Here is a 22865-nt window from a genome sequence, read left to right as displayed (position 1 = left end):
AAGAGATAAGTTAACTTAAGTAGCATGCATAAGTTAACTTAACTCATATCTTCAATCATTAATATATTATAACGTCTCTTTTTCACAGATAAAAATACTTAGGGAGGACACTGACAGCTTTGGAGTCTCGGCAACTATCATAAATAAGAAAATTATAAATCCAAATATATTACATATCAATGATAACTATTACTTAATATTTTATAGTTACTAAGATAATAATATCTTATATGAAAGATTCTTTAATACTTTTGCAGCTGAATGGTGGATTCATTTTAGTTTGTCGGCAAAAAATCTTAAGTATCTAGACATCCAGCTCTTCTTCCAAACGGTCTTCTCGAGTGGTCATGAGCGCAACTAATCCACCTTCGCCCCATATCCATAGCTAGCAAAGAAACTGTCTGACACAAAGCCGCCTTAACGATCTCGTATATGTCCACTACAATTTGAGGCTAAAGCTGAAGTGCATTCGGAAGAAATCAGAGCTGACGTATATGAATCCAATCCACAATGCTTTTGCTCAAGATGAGGATGATCCCGTAATCAAATGGCTTGTGGACCAGCAGCAGGAGCCGAAGCTTGATGAGCCAAGATCGCCTCTGCGACCGCCTAGTTTCATAACCAACAAGATTAGGATAGACGCAGAGTAATGGGCAGATCGCAACATTCTACACATGCTTCTAGCTGATTAGCCACAACCATAAGGATTAGGAGGGAACCAATCATCACATGACTACATGTTCGAGACATTCTTTCAGAAAAATGATCGAGAGTTGTTTAGACAAGACACCATGCTTCTCGATCGACTCAGGATAGTGACAGCCATCCTTCCAGCATAACCAGAGAGGGGCATAAAAGAAAAGCAGGCAGCGGCCCAACGCAGCCGAAAAGAAAAAAAAAAGACAGTTGCAACCTAGATAGAGAGAGTGGAGTCAATTCATCAAACTCAGAGATCAGAAAAAGTAATAATGACAGTTCTGGTGATCATGGATTTGATAGCCATGTAGGAAGTGGAGGATATAAAGCTATCATTTATGAGACAGCTGTGAGGTGGTCTTCAATTCACCAATATTTCAGTTTATGCATGCTACACAGGATAGGGACCAGGTGCAGCTACAAGCAGCATATGACCTATACAGATATGGATATGGTGGGTTTGAGGCATCGTCTTCCAGCAACTACTATCCTACATAGTCTGGCGCGCCTTATGGGTCGGATTTTACTGCCGACAAATTCAGATAGACCCCTCCATAGCCTATTATCAGCCAAAGGATACCTTCCAAAGCTAGAGCTTTAGTGAGAGATGCGAGACCAGCTATAACCTAAACCGTGTACCTTATAAAATGAGCGTACAGGACTATAATGCCCTTGGTTAGAGGGATGGGCTGATATGCTTCCTAATTATGGTAATGATCTCGATATCTACGAGTGACAACGCCACTTGACGAGATTTCAGATGTTGATATGTATGTTGTACTTTAAATACAACTAATTGATTATATCATTGTATGTTTTTTTATTTCACCAACTGATTTTAGAATATTTGATGCGACTTCTTTTGGCGTGCAAAGCTAGGATCAATGGCCTTTTCTTCTACAATTTGGTTTCAACCTGATGGTCAAGCAAAAAGCTAGAGGTATCAAATCAATGATACAGATTTGCCAAATTTTTGCCGCCCTAAGGTACCATTGTTTCAGAGCAATAGCACAATAACATAGAAAAATCACTCCAAAATGTCAAGAAACATCATTTAATGTGTACCAGGTCATAAAAACATCAAAAAACATCAAGAGACACCAAATTAAAATTAAAATCATTCAAAAATAAAAAAAATACTTTTCATTAAATCTTTAAAAAATAAATAAAATAAAATAAGGACTTGCCAGCTCGAAACCGGCATGCAACCTTGGTCCAAGTGCCACAGTTTTTCATGTTCCTAGAATCAAGGTCTGCCGTACCGGTACCGGTCGGCATACCGGTGGCGTCCCGGACCGGTACGAAATCGGTCCCGTACCGGTCCGAACCGGTGGCGTGCCAGTCCGAACCGGTGGCGTGCCGGTCCGAACCGGTTCTTCAACAATAAATTACCGGTACCGGATTTCACGCTGATCCGATACCGGTCCCAGGCCGGACCGGTATGTACCAGCCCGTACCGGCCAGTACGGACCGGTACGACACACCATGCCTAGAATAAACATTCAAATTTTCTTATTATACATTTCTTTTCTCATAGGTCATTTTCAGGGTTGTTGTCGCACCCACCCGCCTACCCATGCTCACGATATATTAAAATAAAAATAAAGCCGAATGGTGCATTGTATTGCAATTTATTTGCAAAATCAGAAAAAAAAATTTGAACTATTCATGATGTGGCGACAGAGAAGCAAATAAATGGCAGAACAATTCCTTGAGTTCCGTGTCATGAATAATTCATGATTTTTGGAAAAATTGGGGAATATTTTGATTATGAGAGCCACAGCTTGAGCATGGGTGCCACATTAAGACCAATCCTCAATTGGGTTAATTGTAGATCTTAGGGAAGTGGACCCAGCCCAATTGGAAACAGAAGGAACCAATCCAACCAAAGATCTAGTTTTCAAACAACCTCTAAGGTTATTCTGATTCAACATGACATATAAATACAATACTAGAAAAAGCAACAGAAAATACTTTTCCACAAATTGAAATATTTTTGAAGAAAATAGCAATGATTTCATGTGAGAGGAGCAGAACAGCTAAATTTGCAAATCTACAGGACATGCAACAATACATTAGTAAAGTTTGTTGCTAGAGGAATACCTGGAGGATAATCTTTTCAGGTGCTTGATAGGCTTCTAAGAAATGACAAACATTGACAAAAGCCCACTGTTTACTAGAATTATCTTCACGCTTGAGATGATTCCAACCAAATTTAATAAGCTCCTTGCGATGATGAACAAGATCACTTTGTAGATACTTCAAAAGTAATGTAGCAAGCTGTAAAAGTTCAATCCTCAGGGGCTCATCGTACTCAGAACTCACCTACAAACAGAAGCAGGAATATATAATTCTAAAACATGCAACAAAAGTTCGAAGACAGTTATAAGAATTAAAAACAAGTCAAGGGAAATATCTCATCATTCAAACACATAAAGAACCACCTCTTCAGGAGGATCAAGAAGTTTCTCAACAATTGTTTTTATTACAGAAGGATCAACAACTTCCCAACTTTGGCCATTTTGAAAAGAGTGTGCTAACATCGGAAGAATGAGTATTTGCATGGCCACAACCAAGTGATCTTGTCCATATTGTTTGGACTGAAAGATATTCAAGAAGTGCAAGAGAATTGTTTTCTTTAAGTTGGGAGCATATCCTTCAGCAACCTGAATCCCATTAGCAACAAGGAGCACCGGTGAGACTACATTGACGCAGAGAAGATATAATAAAAATAGATGAGTTTTATGCTAAATTAAATTAACTGCTTACCTCAATGACATAAAATTCCTTCAGAAAAGTATAGTCAATACGGCTATGGAACAAGAATATTGATAGCATGTCAAAGAGGGCACCAACTTCAGATCTATCATGCCTCAAATAATTAAGGAAACATTTGACAAGCTGCTTACTTTCCTTCACCTGTACATTTTAGACAAGACCACATTTAAGAAGAGTCACCAAATAAATACCAGAAAATCACTTCATATATGCCAATTGCTCTAATTCAAAGACAGGAGAAATGGCTCATGAATGTTAATGTATCAAAAGCTAAATAAATTGAATCATAGATGTCCATCTACTACAATATTTCATGCTTTTCTTTTTTATTGGAATCCAAAAAGGGTGTAGCTAATAATCTATGTCATAGCCCTCTGATATAATTCATGCGACAAACTGCTGAAGAATCCTTATACAAGTATTCAAGATTATTACCAGTATTACCAGATGAAAAAACAAAAGAAAGAAAACGTAAAACATCATAATAAGGTAACCAATAGCTTCTAAGTTTTCCAGATGATTACCAGCATATGAGTTTCCTGCAAGTTCAGCAATATACAAGTATCTAGGCATCAATATGCATTAGTTTGCACCTTAAGTTACATACTGTGTTGGCCAAGTATGGGCTGGGGGATATGGGTTACTACCTCTTTATCATGCATAACAAACATACTAATCAGTGGAAACTGACATTTCTCTTGTTTTTTTCTCTTTTAGCCCAGGCACATGACAAGCACAGCAAGGAAATGTATGGTACCATTCTGGACTAACTTATGACTCTCACATAAATCTAGCACATGATACATCAATCCTTGCCAAGGATTGCTATGTCGGAACTGGGGCCTAGACCAATTGCCCAGCGGCACGAGTTGGTACGCCCTGTGCCATTCCGTGTCGGGCCCACACCGACACAGTAGAAGGGGTAGGGAAGAGGGAGAATGGGAGAACGGAAGAAAGAAAAGGAGAGAAAGAGAAGGTGTAGATAGGAAGGGAGAGAAACAAAGGGTGGCAGATATCCGGTGAAGGCTTGCGGAGGGCCGACGAGCTGCACGGAGGGGCAAAGTTTGCCAACTTCACTTAAAAATTTTGAAAATAAAAAGGAACGCCGGACGCGAAGCCCCTCCTCCGCCCCTCCGCGCAACTCTCTGGCCCTCCGCCAGCCGGCCGCCACCCTCCCACTCTTCCTCTCCCTCTCCCTCCCCTCCCCCCCTCTCTCTCTTTTTCTCTCTTTCCTTCTCGTTCTCCCCTTCTGTCGCCAGTTTCTCGTTTTGGTTGCTGAAACCGTCCCGATCTACCGCCGGTACGCTCGGTACGCCCCGAACCGAATAGTTCGGGACAGTTCCGCTGACCATGATCCTTGGTAATATCTGCACAATTAATGCAAATAAGTTTGAAATTATTTTTGTTTGCATGCAGTAAAAAATCATAATATTAGTTTGTATGACAGATTAACAGCAGTTAGCAATTGATACCTTAGATCATTTACGATTATTTCTACATATTGGCTCACAGCTTAATTTTTTTAAGTGTTCTATACAGTAGCATAATGAAAGGAGAATTGATTTATATTGGAAAATTTTAATAGGGATTCATATTTTACTGCACCTAGTAGCAAAATGTTTTTCAGGACCACATATCCCCCCATGCCGATGTGAGCCAAATGCTGATACTTGACAACCAGCATAGGCATTATAAGCAATATTTAATCCTTAGACCATTATGCAAGTACATAAGATATCTACTGATTGTACATAATTTATTCTAAGCAAGGTCCACCATCTCGGTACAAGATCCAACATCGGCACCATTTAGTGCAGTGTCGGTATACCCAATATGGGGTCGGTTCACATACTAAGACTCGGTATGGCCCCCATACCAAAAATGGTACTGATACAGTATGGCACACCCAGTTCGCGGCGGTAAACACCGGTCTTGGGGAATCATGCTTCCTAGATTAATTTTGCAAAATGTAACTCCCACCATACCTAAAGGTCAAAGCCAAGAGTGCTACCGTAAGATATATTTAAGGATATTTTGTTAGTTCAACAAATAATCTTGCTGCACTGCTGACCACAATTCGATGACTACTTTTTTTATAAGCAGCTTCCAGGAAAACAAGCCCAATACAGATAAGAAATGCCAGCAAGCCAACAAAAGCATTGGAAAATGGGTTTTGTAGTAGAGCTATAGCGAACACAAATGGAGGAAAAGCAATGAAGTGCAGATAAAAATAGTATAATCATGTCTCAATAAAATCCTATGGACATAGCAAGGCTCAAAAGGAAGAGGGACTTCATTTTGTTTACAAGAATTTCTACAAAAGAGAGAATTTGAGAAAACTGGACCAAATTAGAAACTCCTTAACCTGAAAATGTGCTTGAGATAAGAAGTTAGCTCTTCATAAAAATTTAATGGAGAAGAAAGACATGCCTACTTGACCCAAATGCATGGGACAATGTCCTGTCAATTACATTTATGTTGACAGACATATCACCTACCAATTCCCTTCCATTATACAAGAACTAATTTCTCACACAGTCTGCTTATAGAAGGAAATAACATAAGGAACTCCCATGAGAGATACAGATAGAGACAGATACTGACAGACAGACAGACAGACAGAGAAAAAGGGAAGGAAAACATACCTGCCTTAAACTTAATTCCTGTTCATTTTGTAAACGAGCAATCCTTGCTGGTGATTTCCAAACAAGTAATAATATGTCAAATACAACACGATTACCATGCAGCCATTCAGGCATTAATTTGACTAAAGTAGAGATAAGCTCCAATCCATTAAAGTAACCATCAGAACATGCACCCAGTTTTACTGAAGGTGGACCAACAAAATTGTCAGAGATGGGGTTAATAAGGCCTTCATCATTCGAAGAGCCAGGTTGTGCCATGGATTCTTTAGCCTGTGGGTAAAATTGTGGAAAAGCACTGGCAAGTATTTTTTGCGGTGACTTAGCAAGTTCTTCTCTTAAAGGCTGACCAGCATCCGAGCAAATTATATACATAAACCTAGAAAAAAAAAAGTTTAGAGCAGAAGAAAACTAAAATACTGATCTATCTCCCATCTATCACTTCTCTATCAATTAATTATACAATCCTATGCTTACCGTCTGAAATATTTGGGATGACCTAATCGAGCAAGAAAATAGTCTACAGCATCTGTGGCATAACGATTTAAAAATTTGGTAAGTGGTAGACGATAAGGACTGTTGATTTCACTATAAAACTGTCCCTGGGGAAGTGCCCCTTCCAGATCGATTATAATAGTCACAAGTTCATCCAGGAACTTCCCAGCTGCCGGAGGGAGCAGATGAAAAAGTTCAATCATGGCTGCAGATGACAAGACACAATCAGAAACCAACAGGGAAGTAGCAGAAACCGAACAAGAAGCAAGCTAGAATACCTGCTGCAACCTTCGGCTCATCTCCACTCTTCCAGGCCTTGGAACTTTGTACAAGCTTTTCAGGTTCCAGCCATTTCTTCAAGTGATCCAATAACTTGACTCCCAAAGTGACATTAAACCAATTGGATAGAAGTTCGAGCAGACGAGCCAAACCTTGTAGCAAGGGCATGGTAAGACTTTTTGGATGTGCTAAGTTAACCAAGATGGGCCTCAGGCTGCTCTGCAAAAGATCCTTTGGCATCCTTTGTTGCTGAATAACCTATAAAGCAATTTTTAACAAGTTTACATTACAAACAGAAGATAAAACATTATATGAAACATGATATAGCCTATAGATGAAATATGAGGCATTTAAAGTACATCAAGGTTGGTTAGTTGAACAGAAAAACCATGAGTGAAACAAAAACATACTAAATTGAAAACAAAAGGAAAAATATTAGAACCTGACGAAGCCCTTCCTTTGCAACAGCAACAATCTCTGGGGTTCGACAAGTAAGAGACTTGAAAAACATCGCAATGATCTTTGCACGCAATTCAGCATAATTTGGTGTCTTCAGATCAGCCCAAGCCATCGCAGTACAAAGCAGTTCAATGCACACTGTCCGAAGTTTGTTAAATGAAGTCACCACTTTGGGAATCATTAACTTTGTCACCCATACAGTTTCATCAGCCTCAGCAATTTGTAGTGCTTCTTGCAAGAAATTGACTAGCTCCGGAGTCAACTTGAGAAGAGGCGGCCTCAATGCAAGGCAAAAGTTCAGAGCTGTTACTGTACCAACCTGTAAAAGAAATAGAATCAACTTCTATAATTCTAAGGCAAATAAGAAAAGGCTATGAATTACGAAGTCACTTGTCAGTGGATAGTAATAGTGGATACTTGTTGCTCGACATTCTTTGACCGTAGTGGCCGCATTATGAGAGGCTGAAACATAGGTTGATAAAAAGGTTCAAGTAACTCAGACACCTCACTACCAGTCCTGCTAGCTAGAAGCGCCAAGCATGATTGCACGTTCTTTCTTACAATGATAGATGCATTTGGGTTAAAGAGCTCCACAGCAAGAAATTCGACAACTCCCTGAAAACTATTTCTGCGAGCTTCATTGTTTGCTTCATCCACATTATTTACCACACGGAGAACCTGAGAAAGGACCTGACTTGTCTCTTCCTGCTCTTTATTAGCACGCATTGGTAGTCTTTTGAGAACATATATAAGACTGCGCACTATTCTCACTTGGAAAATGCATAAAGTCTCAACAGAGACTTTGCCAACTAAAGCCCCAAGCCCCATTACACCTCCAATTTGAGCTTGCCAAGTACTTCCATAACAACAATGGATAAGACGAGGCAAAAGTTGTTCAAATACAGGAACTCGGACACTCGGGGGTGGTGAATATACAGGATTCAGTGATGGACTTGAAACCATCATTGGCGTCCCAGGACCACCCCTTGAACTCAGCGCACCAGAATGCTTTGCTCGTGCAAGAAAAATAAGTGTTTCAGCAAACGCATTCAAAGCAGTAAGAGCAGCCTTAGCATGGAGCCGGTTATCACTGGCAAGTACATCTGCTAATGCATCCAAGAAAATAAGAGGATCCAACTCCTTAAGATTAGAGGAAGTACTACCCCTTGATCTGGAACTCATGCTACTGCCTGATGAGAGCACAGAACCAACATGATGCCCTACTGTGGGAGAAGAATTAGCTGAAGAATATTCAACATGGAAAAGCATCGCAAAATGACGACAGACATTAACAATAAATTCATCATTTGTGTCTTGCAGTTCAGGATCTGCAGTGGCTGCGATAGTGGTCATCAAGAGAGTTTTGAAAACAGATTTCTCAGCCATTAGTTGAGTTTTTGTCTTCACACCCAAATCAACCTGTCAAAAAGGATTATTTTACAATATAGTCAATGAATTACAAGGTCAAGAAGATCCTACAAAGTAACTAGATTGAAGATCAGTAGTTTAAGATCCTTATAAGGTTCAAGATGATCTATACCTCATGCATATAACAATCAGTACAAGCAATATAATTTTTATGCAATAGACATGCACAATTAGGATATTGCATAGCAATATGATGGCAAAAAAAAAGAGCAGTTAAAAGTTAGATAAAGAGAATATTCAGGACTCAGAAGCATACTACGAACATAACTAAGCCTGCTATACCTAGTAAACTCAAAATCTCAAATACAACCTCTGTGATCCATCAGGTCTATTAAAAGTAAAAAAGAAATTAAATCAAGAAAGTTGAGAGAAGTGTTGATACCAGTGCCAATGTCTATAAAAAGAGCAGGCTAGTCATCAAGTTTAGTAATTACCAAGTGATCCAAATTGCTAATTTATGGTCATAAGCAAATCATCAAACTTTTCAGTAGTATTGAAGAGTTATGAATTAGGATTATTCTAGTTTACTAAACTGAGTAGCAAGTTAACCACATGGAGCTCTGCCAGTGTTTGCATGAAATTACTTAAAAAAATTTCTTAGCTTATGATTCGCATTCTTATTAGAACTCTTTCAAAACCAAGTACAGCCTAAACGGTCATTATCCATGCTTCATGGAGATCTCTTGGAACCAAGGACTTATGAACCAATACTAGTAGGTGTACCGGTCAGCCACCAGACCGGTTCGGTACCGGTTCGAACTGGTACCACTGGTTCGACTTGGTTCACGCATCCAAAAGCCCAAAAAAATTTGGCCTGGCCAGTACGAACAGGGACAGGCCAGTATCGTTTTTTAACGCCGAACCGAACTGGTTCGTTACGAGCTGAACCGGCTGGACAAGCCGGTTCAGCATTTCTTGCTTGGAACTATCAGTATTCCCAAGGGAAATAGCTCAAAAATAATTTATCGATGCTTCATCGAGTTCTCCTTTGGAAGAATGAAATTTAATAATGTATCTGCCGCAATAAACTCTAAGTCCTTAACAAATTTAATACAAGCACAGGTACACAAATTTACTTAATTGGGTTCTAGCAGGCTGGCATTTCCCTCATTCAAGTCAATGGCCAAATGACTTCATTCTTGAGTTTATCATACAAATCAATAATTGCTGGACTAGTAAACTATACTTAGGTCATTAAAAGAAAGTTCTCTCCATAAAATTTATCTCATAAATCATAATGGTTAACCCAGCCAAAATTAATCTATAAACTATATAACCAAAAAGGATATTTCCTTCCCAAACCTCATCCTAGCCACTACACGATAAAGTTGTCTATGCACCCAGATTCTGCAGTGTGCCTTTTAAGAAATGATAAGTAACACATATATGCTCCCACTGCCACCACTCAGTGCCCTCAGCCCCTTCTATTCTAATTGTCTCCTTTTTGTATATATTACCTACTTTAGCCTGATTGTCTCCCCTTTCTCTGACCAAAATGAAAATGCATAAAAGCCAATTCATCATTAACCCCACAATAATTGGACCACCACTGAAAAAGATATTTCCATTAAAATAGAAATGATATTTTGGGAATAATTAGCTATCATAATTGCTATTTTTATCCACCATGAAAAAACAATGGCAAAAGAAAGGGGCCACTTGATTTTATCATTGCACATGATTAAAACGTCAATTTTTTAAGTGACATGATTAAAAATTTAAAATATATTATTCTAATTGGCCATTAAATTTTTGGAGGTCCCTTGCATTCACATATGTTTTTCACAAACAGTAATTATTTAGCAAATATAAAAAAAAATTGTTATTTCTCGATTATGGCCTGTCATTTCTCATGAACAGCAGTTATACGGGTTGTTAAACATCATCTCATTTCAAAAAATCTGCTCAAGTTTTGGCTGGGCAAATGACAGGTGTTATTAACATTATAGCACCAAGTAATTACTCAATAGGTGTGTTTTAATAAGATATGTTGGCAATATCAAAGGCGTGCATACAATATAGTTTCTTCCACTATGTAACAGCCATCATAACAGGATAAGGTCTAAAGAAGGACTGGAATTAGAAAAACATGTCAATATATATACACACACACACATATATATATACACATATATATATATACATACTTGTCTCAAGTGGATGTCCAATCAGATCTGGTCAAGTCTACATTTGGACAATGGAGGTCCCAAATTAATGATCCGAACCTATGGATGTGATCTATTGCCTCTAAACTCCTTACACACTAAAAATCATTTGATTTAGAGACTCTTTTTTGACCACTTGATACATAGGCTAAGGATCTCCAAATCACGTGATTTTTATCATGTAAGCAGTTTAGAGGTAATAAATCACATCCAACGGCTCGGATCATTGACTAGGAATCCCCATTATCTAATATAGACTTGACCAGATCTGAGTGGATATCCACTCGAATATAGCCAAGTCTAGCGCTCTCTCTCTATATCAATATATATAATTATATATATATATATATAATTTTATATATATATATAATTATATATATACTTGGCACCTAAAAAAACATTATAATTACAAGCTTCCAAACCATGCTTCATACTCCCTAACTCCTAATCACTCCAGATATATCTTTATTTATGTACATAAACACACAGACGTGTATTTATAGACATATATATACATGCATATCTTGTCAATCCTATTTTACTCTATTTGTATGTGATGCTTGCTTCAGAAAAAATGGCCTTAGAAGTTTGAGAACACCATCTTTATTGTTAGCTTTTTTTCATTTTCCAACATGTCATCATAAAGTTCCTTCATATCTTTCCTATGTTTATCCGACACTCTATAACAGGATAGGGTTAGAATCCTGCTACACATAGTTGGTCACCAAACCCTGAAAACTCCCACCCTTGCATGCCCCACACCGAAAGGGAGAAATCTAAATGTATTCTCTCTTATAGTTTCGTTCTTCATATTTTTCTCCTCTCATACTCATGCCCCCCCCCCCCCCCCCCCCCTTTCAACAAAAAAAAATAAAAGAAAACATGCGCACACACAAACAAACGAAACAAGAAGCATCACATGTGAAAGACACAAGTTTGATAAATGATGTTGATATCAGCATTTTATACTTATCATCTTTTTTCTGTCTTTCCTTTTTATAATAATATTAAGATATTCTTATCATGTTTTTTGTCTTTAGAATGTTTGTATGGTGTATCTTACCATTTACAGGCCATTATACATGTTGATAACTTAACGGAAGTACCTCCGGATTGATATAACATCAAATATAACCATTAAGAACCAACACCAGAGGATTCTAAAGTCATCAGTTGAGAGACAAAATTACTTTCATAACATGGTCATTTATCGAAAATGGCAAAGACTTATAATAGAATTATGAACTTTATTATCCATTTTAGCAGTAAAAACCGAACTGCTATAGCAATGCTATGAAATCATAAAAAATTCTGCAATCAAGCTGTATCATTATTAATATCAAAATATCAATAATTCAATCTTGAAATGTTTTAATACTTTTTCTTTTTCTTTTATTGCTTTTTTTTGGGAAACGGGAGGGAAATCCACCCACACTATGATTACCCAGGTCCAGAACTTTGGAATGCACCACCCAAGAATCGAACCTTGATTTATGGTTGTTAAAATGGAGCAGTGTGACCACTGGGGCAAGCACCAGTTCACTGATTTCTTTAAAATTGAAGCAGAATGCATATGCATAGGCATGCAAATAGTGCGACCATATATTCGTGAGAAAGTAATGGTACTAAATTATGTCTTTTTCCCAAATCAAGTTGCTGAGCATAAAGATGGCAACTTCGCCAAAGATGACTTTAAGGATGAAAGAATGGTCAAAAAAGAAAAGGAACTCATAAAATAGAATCAGAAAGAATATGCAGGGCTTCCTCCCATTCTAGCTTTCACAAAAAAAGGACTCCATGTATAAAAACCATATATCAACAATTGCATAATAAAAGCAATTAGAGGACACAAGATGACTGTTGATTTTCCTTTTAATTATAAATCTTAAAATCAATAAAAACAAGTACTGTGTTTTCTTGTATGGCAAAACTGCAATATTTAATTAACATTAATTACTAAAACTTCTATGAATTGAGAAGTCACAACAGAAATTTCAAACCAACCTTCGTATCTAAGGTTTCTGTATGGCGTCTTGAAGGGTCCACAGAAGAAATTAACAAAGTTCCAAGATTATGCGGGACCACTCCCTCAACTGTTACATTTCCCCGCAAATTCATCAATGACATTGAGCATACTTGAAGAAATTTAAGAGCCTGTTTCCTGTAGAAAGCATCCATGCCACCACTGTTTTGCATAACTGCAGCTACAGCAAGGTGTATGCAACGATCCAGGGGTACTAAAAATGGGGTGGAAGGCTCAAATGTAAGAATCAAACGAAGTCCATGTTCAGGATTCTCTTTGCACTCAAGCGTGAGGGGTTCTTTGAGAAAGCGTCTGTTACGACCACCTAACTTACCTAGCAGTTGCAAAGCTCTCGTACCCCATGGGTATGGCAGGGGCCTCAAGTGAGACCATAAAGCAAGAATGACCTCAGGCATGACATTTGCCATACTAGGCTCCAAGAAATCAGGATTCAGACTATCAATCCAGAACTCAAGTGTCCTAAGACCTAAACTCACAAGGTCATCACTTCCCTTAAGAGCTAAAACCAGAGGCTTCATAAGATGAGGAATGTGAGGAAGTAAGGAACTTAAGCGAGCAGGTAATGTCAAACAAAGCTCCAGAACAAGGTCCCTCATATCTTCACCAGTGGGCCCCTCAAGCATAGATAGCAACATGTTAAGACAAGGTTGCAATGATGGTATAAGATCTCTTAACAGGTTATCAAACTTTCCACCACTCATTGATCGGAACATACTACGAAGAAGGTGCATATAACCAAGGGGCTTTCCAACTTCAGTAGCATTCTTCATGCAAACTTCTATTATCACAGGAATGTGAGGCTGCAGTATGCGTTCACATTCTGTAGGAGCCTTGGCAGCAGCAATAAATAAGAATCGAAAAAGTTGCAAAACAAGTTTTGCTGCAGGAGTATCTGGATGTTTAAGAGCATCAAGTTCACTGCTGACAAGAAAATTGATCAGAACATCTGTGAAGGGTCGGATGACCTTAGGAGCTTGTAAAAGGGTGGAAAATATATGAAGCAACTGAGTGTTTGTTATCATGCACTGAAAGAGTTCCGGCAAACACAATGAAAACATGTCCATGAGGTCCCGGGGTTCCATTATAGCTAAAATCTGTGAAAAGTGCTGCAACATTTCCCTTTCCTCCTCCTTTTCTTTAAAAAGAGATAAGCAGAGAACACCACTCTTCAGAATACCCGAGGCTTTCCGAACCTATCAAAATTCATGACAAAAACAAATGAGTTGGGTCTCTAAACATAAGGAAAGGGTACAAAAGACAAATGGACATCCAGTACCTCGTCTTCCCTCATCCCCTTAAACATATGTGAAGGTAGCACATTAGTCGAAGGGGAGACCTGCACTTGCGGCTGTGTGCCATGTGATGATGGTGAAACCTGAAGCAAAAAAATCATACATCAAACAACAAAGTGGCATCCACATATACAGTGTGGAGACAAACAGATGTAAACCTGTGAACGTGGCATATGAGCATTAGTGATGCTCCAAATTATGGTCTTCATTCCTGCAACATGTAAGCAAAATACTTGGTAAAACATAACGTATCATTTCTATTAGATTGTTGGTCAACTTAGGGGCATCACATTTCAATGTCACATAGGAGTAATGGTATCACAAATCAATGTCATACATGGGAAGGAAACAGCACATAACTACCACACTTTTGCCAATCATCATAAAAGCACCTCATAAACAAATACTTCTCTGCTAGCATCTGCTATAAATGGCAAAAACCTATCATAGCACATCTTTTCATATCACTGTCACAACTTCTATTAATTGTTCCTTAGGTCTATATATTCTTAACTCGGAATCTAAAAAGAAATGAGAATCCCTCTTGGCAACTAACTTATTTGACAAAAAAATAGCAGCTTCGAAGTTGCTTCTCTTTATCCTTTACTTGTGCAAATATCTTCAATACTCTTTCTTCCACTGTCCTAGACACACTTCATCACAAATTGCAGTTCTCCTTTCCCAGTAAAAATGTTTTTTCAGAAGAAAAGTTCCATAAGGTTTGTCGTATCTCTTGCATGTAACTAAGTTCTAATTTAAAAGGTTTCTTCTTCCTATTTTTAGTGGTTTCAGTAACCCCCCTTCCCCCCTGCCCAGCCTCATTTCCAGGGAACCTACAAGCTCGTGACCCCATATAAAAGCATGGTCCTGTCATCAGAGATTCTAAGAAACAGTTGGTATGCTGTGTCTGTGGTCAAACTAGACAATTTTCAACTACTTATACAAGAACATGGCCCTTTGTGAATGGAAGATTGAAGACAAAGATCATCAAGAAGAAAAAGTGAAAAGTGGCGCTTCCCACTATCCTCACTATAATGGTCCAGCCTCACTATCCTCTGTGCAAAGAGGAAAAGCATCTTCAGCAAAGTTGCTCTACAGTGACAGAATGTTTCACTCATCATATACAGAAAAAGATCATCTATGATGCCCAAATTTAAATGGTACCAAAAATTTGAAGCTGAAACCAGAGAAGAACCCCACCCCCATGATATAATGAGCTGATTATAATCAATTATCTAAAAAGAAAAGATGCATGGTAAACAAGGTCTTGATGCTACAGAAGTTTGATGCAACAAAATCCTTATGCAAGCAGATGTTCTTATTAGGATGGTTGTGCCTCAATGACAATAAGGTCAAGCACCATCAGGATAACCACCTATTCTTTCTTCCACAATGAAAAAAATGCTCTCTAGACCCTCACAAAGAGGATTGGAAGCTTATGCAGAAGATCAAGTAGCCTCCATAAGCAATGACAATGAAAAAAAGGTGGGTGTCTATGTGCAGATGTTTATGCTCTTGAGCAAACCCGGAACCTCAAGAAACAAATAATGTCAAAACAAGCAGAATCATTATAGCACAAATGCAAACCCCACCCACATACTAAGTTTGGATCCCAAGTCAAACCATAAAACAAGCCTATAGACTTCTAGAAAACAAGAAAAGACCTAGATCTATTAAAAATAAAGCCAAAGTATGCCCAGATGTCATGGTCCTATATGGCGTCAGAATCAAGGTTCACCAAAAAAGTACTAGGACCCACATTGGTTGGCGACCGGCATGGTATAGTACGGGTTCCGAGGCAAACCTTTCCCTTTTGAATTTTTCGAATTGAAGTCAGAAAATGGCTTGCTGACTTCATTGTAGCAAGTCAGGAAACTATTTGCTAACTATAGTTTAAAAATGGCAAAAAAAATAAATAGGATCCCCTGTTTCATTTCTTAATATGGGATCCGTATTTGAAACGAAACAAGGGGGCTTCCGAGCCATCTCTACCTCTCTCTCAGCCTCCCCCCCCCCTCCATCTCCCTATTTCTCCCTTCCTCCCTTCCTCTCCATCTCCCTCCCTCCCTTTTCCTCTCTCATTTTCTCTCTCCCTCTCCCTCGCCTGATTTTCCATACTGAGGGGAGGAATCGTGCGGTTTGTCCTCGATACGATTCAGTACACCCCAAACCGGGCAGTTAGGGGTGGTACAGTGAATGTTGATCAGAATCGATCCAAATGATCCGATCGAAAAGAAGAAAGATTTTCTTCAACCCGCTTAACTCGAATCTCTCAAAAAAAAACTAGAAGATAGAAGAATTTCGAAAGTAGGGCTTAAGTCTTCTTTTTTTCATTAATTCTCAAAAAAATGAGGTACATAGCCTCTATTTATAATGTGAGGCCTGCCCTAACACAATTTGGGTCGGATTTCTCGTCCTAATCCTAGTAGGACTCTTTTTCCTACAATAAACATTTCTAGTAGAAAAAAGGTAAAAAAACTCGAAGAGGTAGATCTCGACTCTACATCAATTGTACCTTCTTATCGGATTTTTATCGAATAGAGAGCTACACCCGGTCAGAGTCTTATCTGAAAAAAAAACTTACGGTTTGGCTAGCCCGTTTTGGGATCGAATAGTGAAATTGCATCCCAATTCAACCTTCTAGTTATAGATCTCGAAAAGATACCGAATATCAAAAAAAATATCATCTCAATCGGACATCATATGACCAAATTATGGCCTCAGAAAGTTTGAATATGACTCGGCTTTCCGATGTGGCGGATCTCCCTCTTAAACCATGTCTAGCCCTACTCATAGTGGCCAACATATTCCACATCGAGTCAAGTGATCCTCCTAAATGCTCGTAGTGGCCAAACTGATCCACATCGAGTATGGTGTTCCTCCTTGATATCCGTAGTGGCCACATCAAGTCTGATGATCCTCCTAAATACTCGTAGTGGCCAAAGTGTTCCACATCGAGTTTGGTGATTCTCCTGAATACTCGTACTAGCAAAGTATTCCGTATTAAGTTTAGTGATCCTCCTGAATACTCACATTGGCCAAACTAGTCCACATCAAGTCTGATGATCCTCCTAAATTAGAGCTCCTCTTGTTTAGAAGTTTTAGCTCCTACTAAATCAGAATTGAAGATGGAAAAATGCTTGCTTCCCTATCTCGCAGCTAAACCACTTAGTTTTGCTCGAAGATAGAGTTGTTGGAACTCGCGTTGAAGATGTCACCAATCGACACACGATCTCAGTAAGTTGGGCTATCTTTTTCTCTAATTGTGTGAGACATTTCATCATCTCATCATCCATCAAGGTAGAACTAGCAACTATACTTGTCTTTATCCTTCAATGTACTTCAAGCACGGATAGTCTTTCGTCTCACAATTTGTATCGCTCGTGCATCTGGACCATGCGCTAAAACTCCCATAGATGTAGAGGACCGAGGCTCTAATACCAACGTGATCTGATCGGAGAGAAGGAAGATTTTTTTCAACCCACTCAACTCGAATCTCTCAAAAAAAATTTAGAAGATAGAGGAATCTCGAAAATAGGGCTTAACTCCCCATTTTTCATTAATTCTCAAAAAAATGAAGTACATAGATTCTATTTATAATGAGAGATCCGCCCTAACACAATTTGGGTCGAATTCTTCTTCTTGATCCTAGTAGTACTCTTTTTTCTTTAAATAAACATCTCTAGTAAAAAAGGCTAAAAATCTCAAAGAGGTAGATCTCGAATTTTACATTAACTCTGCCTTCTGTCGCTATGTCGGATTCTTATCGGATAAAGAGATACGTCCAATCAAAATCTTACCCGAAAAGAAAACTTTGGATTTGACCGGCCCGTTTCGGGATCTAATAATAATTTTTTATCTCAATTTAATCTCCTAATTGTAGATCTCAAAAGGGTAGCAATTTTAAAAAAAAAAGATCATCTCAATCAGGCATCGTATGACAAAGTCATGGCCTCCGAAAATTTGGTTGACTCGGCTTTCCGATGTGGCGGATCTCGCTCTTGAACCCTATCCAGCCTTACTTGTGATGGCCAAAGTGCTTCACATCGAATCTAATATTTCTCTTGAATGCTCGTAGTAGCTAAAGTGATCCACATCGAATCTGGTGATCCTTCTCAATATCTGTAGTGGTCAAAGTGGTCCACACGAGTCTAATGATCCTTCTGAATACTCGTAGTCGCCAAAGCGTTCCACATCGAATCTGGTGATCCTCTGAATACTCGCAGTGGCCAAACTAGTCCAGAACAAACTGGTCCACATCGAGTCTGGTGATCCTCCTGAATCACCAAAAGTCAAAAAGATGACATCAAATCAGCAAATATCAAAACCATCAGGCCTTTGGTTGTCAAGTCAGCCTAATATATCCTATATCAAGGAGTCAATCCAAATTTAGTTCAAACAACAAACATACTTCGAATAATTGGGACAAGGCATGATGATTACGGATTGTATTTTGTATCCTAGGTGATTTATATTTGATCCAGTACTAACTTACATCGCCTCCAATCATTCCTCAATTAAGTCTAACCTATTTATTAGATGACAAATAGGATAAGTATTGAACATCAATTGCTTCTACCATATCCACCAAAGTCAACTTGAGTTAAGCCACATACAAGTGTAAAGATGCCCGCATGCCGCTAAGCCTTAGAGGAGTCTTAACATAAGCAATTTTTCCAATTAAGTTAGTAAGCATTCTTACTTTGAGCTATTCTTAAGCAACTCCCTATAATTACAAAGATTTCAATGGTGGACTAGACGAGTAGCCCCATTAGAAAGCTCACTAGTTCAAGTATAGAAAAACAACAAGAAGTCGCACTCAACTTTAGACCAATCAAGAGAAGGAATTGTCTAGATTACAATTAACTGAGGCTACCTACAATTCCACCTTTTTACAAGCCTTTAGAAAACCCTAAAATATCATATTAGATTTTCATTTCCTTCAATTCCATATTGGTTTATTTTACAAGATTTACAACTCCACCTACAAACCTAGTTGCAGCTCCTAACAAACTATGAACCTCTTGCAAACCTGATAAGCTAGCAGCATCAAACCATATATTGATGTGTCGCTTTCCTATAGACAGAACATTCCTAACCATTGAATCTGTGATTTCATTGAGAGGAACAAAATAGTAATGAAGAGACTCTTTGGCTTCCAAAAACATCCGAGCAATTAGATTATCAAATCCGGAAAAAAATGATGATTGATAAATTAAAATTAAGCAACCTCCATTCAAATCTTATAAGTCAAATTCCTTGACCTCAACTCGAACCAAATCATAAGTTTCTAAATTCTAATTGTAAACCATAAATCCAATAGCACCGGCTTGGGCTTTTCATGCAATTATTACGAGCCTTAAGTTATAAATAGCCAAGCCTCCCACTTCTGGCATTTTGTTTGAACATTATCAGTTAATGGATGGCAATTTCTTGGTAAACATTTTTGTTTACCACTCCTTAAGTTTTATTTTTTTAAAAAAAGGGAGGTGAGCATGAACTTATGATGTTCATAATGTCAAACCCCCACCTTAGCGGTCATGCGATAGTCATGTAGAAACTAAAGATACGTCAATGCACACCATCCAACAAAAGAAAAAAGCAAGTTATCATGGATAAATGGAAGAGGTACCCCTTTTCATTCATAATATTTTTCACTTATTTCTTTCAGTCTGCTTTTCATTCTCCTAACTTCTCTAATATAATGGGAGAATTAGATAGGTCTCCCTCTCCCCAGCCTTGTGGATATCAAAGTATCAAACACAGTTGAATGTGCCACAAGTTCCAAAGAGAAAAACAATGACAATGTGCCCAAGACACTAAAAAAAATCATCAAAAAGGCAACACCAAATCGAAATATGAAATTGTTAAAACTTAAGGTCCAAGAAAAATTAACAAGAAAAGCAATTCAAAGTAGTGAAGAGATCACAAAAGTTATCAGACATGGTAAGAAAAGATACTGGATATGATATGAGAATATTAGGCTCATTTGCATCTACTTTGAAAATGAAACTCTAGGGGCTTGAAACAAATATTTCTAGTACCCATCACCAAGCTCTTAATGAGATTTTTGTAATCACTGACTTCCTTGGAATACTCCAAAGGGGCCTGTAAATTGAGAACAGCCTGCACAAAATGTCAAAGCTAATCAGAAAACCCAACAGAAAAACTAATATTTACTAAAAATTTGTATATCAATATACTAAAACTATATCAAGTTTAGTAAGGACACCAAACGAAGTATTAAGAATCAGCTTCGGAAGATTGACAGTGTAACAGATTACAAATCGAGTACGATGACATTGTAACAGCTATTGTAGCCTTTTTCTATTCCTCTCTAAATTAATGGAAGTTGTATTACAAATCTCTTCATATGGAATATAATCTTGAAAGCTTTTATTGCTTTAGAACTGATGTCATCAATAAAAGACAACTTTTGATACAATTAAGAGTAGATTATAGGCCTCTTTCTGATTGCCAGGAAAATGAAAGAAAGGATAAGTATATAGAAAATGGGAATCCATCATGTTTGGTGAAACTAAGAAAATTGTCAAGTTGTCGACATGATTGAGTTATCCTGTTCTACTTGCCTTTTGTTACGTTGTTTCAAATTGCTTCCTTTTGGTGATGAAAAACTATCAATTTCAAGATATATCTCACCCTTGTTTATCCTTGTTCTTCTCTCTCTGAGTTTTTGTTTTCATAGACAAATAATGGAAAAGAAGATTTTCCTCCGACATTCTTTCCTATCACTTTTTGAACAACCAGCCAGATCCAAAAGTATTGTAAAATAAGATCCATTAGTCCATAATAGCAGGTTAATATATGTTTTTGAGGCAGGTCAACAAGACAAGACTTGTCCAAGTTTTAGAAATCACCAAAGGAATCCCCTTTAACTGCACTTCGTGGCTTGCATATTTTACATAGACTTGCGCTGGCAATCATGTATTTCATTTATTTTGCTACTTGATGGATGAAATCCTTGAGTGAAATGGTTTGAAACCTTATAAAAAAAAGGTTCATAAATAACAAAGTTGCATGTTTGATGAATGATACAATTTCATTAATTTGGCTTAATGTACTATCATCATAATGCCCCTTTCTAAGGCCTTGCTCAAGAACTTGCCTACATAGCAATACTCGTTCAAGAAAAGATATGAGATGCCTCCAGTTTAGACATAATTATGTTTCATTCCAATAATATAGTTACAAAGGAAAAATCAGCACTACTCATTTTTCATATATATTTATCTAGCCTAGAGCAACTTGTTGTCAGTGCTTCTAAATTCCACCATGTTAGAGGAAAAAGGTAGATTAGGAACATACAATAGAATTAATTTGCAGTAACCAACAAGAGAATACTTGAAAATGTGAGGTATCATCTCATATTAGGTCTTCAACGGTCATGAGATGACATCCACTCGACCATTCAAGCTACCACTTCAATGATTGGAAGCCTACTATGCCTAATGTAGAAAGTTTTATGAAGAAATCTACAAAATAGGTAAATAAGAGAATTAGTTAGTAATAAATTAGGTTTGCCACATGCTCATGGTTGGGCAAGCTTGCTATGAGAGCTTGTAGACTACCACATACAAGCATTGACGTACCAATACCAAAATATATACCGGTGCCTTATCTATATAGTATGGACTATTACAACATGGTACAGTACCGACACATGGTACGCCTCTTGGTGCTAATAAAATACAAATAGAGGCGATGCACCGTGTCCCCATACAAACTTTTACTGAAGAGCACATTGGGATCGGCACTTTATTGTCATGGTGCAGCACAGAGAGTATGGGTCAATTCACACCAACACTTGAATCCTTTATCTAGACTAGCCATATAAGGCCAAACCATGCCAAACAATACTCGAACTACATCAAACCACAACAAAACCATGCCACCCACACCATCCTCAAACTATGTTGAATAGTGCATGAACCATGTCAACTTGACACAAGACTGCTAACTTGCACACCATTATGCTGCCTTGGATTGAACCATGCTAATCTCCACTGCTTGAACTGAACCATCACATTAATGCTCGCCTCCACATATAAACCTACACCAACTTTGAATACTCCATGTTGAAACCTCAAAATATCATCCACAAGGTCTTAAATGTGGTCATGCAACCTGATATAAGGCAAGCCTAGGGTCCATGTACGTAGACCCCTTTGTGCATCAGATGCAGGTATTTGTCTAAGCATCAGATATTCAGATTCTTGCAATATCTAAGAAGTTCTTCGTATAAAGCCATGTCCAGGTGTCATAACAATATCCCTATTTTGGTGTTAGGTGCACGTAAAAAAAAAGGACAGTCTAGTGCAAGAGGCGCCTGCTATTACAGAGTCTGGGGAGGGTTAGATGTGCGTAACTTTATCCCACATGTAGAGAGGCTATTTTCATGTTTTGAACCCATGACCTCCAGGCCATAATGGAGCAATCGTATGATTGCAGGGTCAGGTGCAGGTACTTTACACAAATCTAAAGTGTCCAGGTAAAGAAGCCTAAGGTATTGAGGTGCAGGTTGCATCTGGGCAACCTCAACGCATTGCCTAGCTCAAGATAAGGCAAA

The 22865-nt window shown here is 38.2% G+C and overlaps 1 protein-coding gene across 1 annotated transcript in view; it reads right to left on the bottom strand.

Annotated features, from left to right (window-relative positions):
• Positions 1-22865, bottom strand: part of LOC103710945 (transformation/transcription domain-associated protein-like) — a 62814-nt gene that overhangs the window by 18662 nt on the left and 21287 nt on the right. Inside the window, exons 10-21 of the mRNA XM_008796878.4 lie at positions 20323-20404; positions 14437-14489; positions 14263-14361; positions 12947-14179; positions 7767-8768; positions 7333-7668; positions 6890-7148; positions 6594-6816; positions 6120-6495; positions 3466-3615; positions 3141-3362; positions 2800-3021 (exon numbers count right to left, since the gene is read on the bottom strand). Coding sequence (XP_008795100.2) covers positions 2800-3021; positions 3141-3362; positions 3466-3615; positions 6120-6495; positions 6594-6816; positions 6890-7148; positions 7333-7668; positions 7767-8768; positions 12947-14179; positions 14263-14361; positions 14437-14489; positions 20323-20404 — 4257 coding nt within the window. The remainder of the gene's footprint in view (positions 1-2799; positions 3022-3140; positions 3363-3465; positions 3616-6119; positions 6496-6593; positions 6817-6889; positions 7149-7332; positions 7669-7766; positions 8769-12946; positions 14180-14262; positions 14362-14436; positions 14490-20322; positions 20405-22865) is intronic.

The sequence above is a fragment of the Phoenix dactylifera genome, chromosome 1 (genome assembly GCF_009389715.1).
Source record: "Phoenix dactylifera cultivar Barhee BC4 chromosome 1, palm_55x_up_171113_PBpolish2nd_filt_p, whole genome shotgun sequence".
Classification (NCBI taxonomy): Eukaryota; Viridiplantae; Streptophyta; class Magnoliopsida; order Arecales; family Arecaceae; genus Phoenix; species Phoenix dactylifera.
This window is presented reverse-complemented; position numbering and strand designations above follow the sequence as displayed.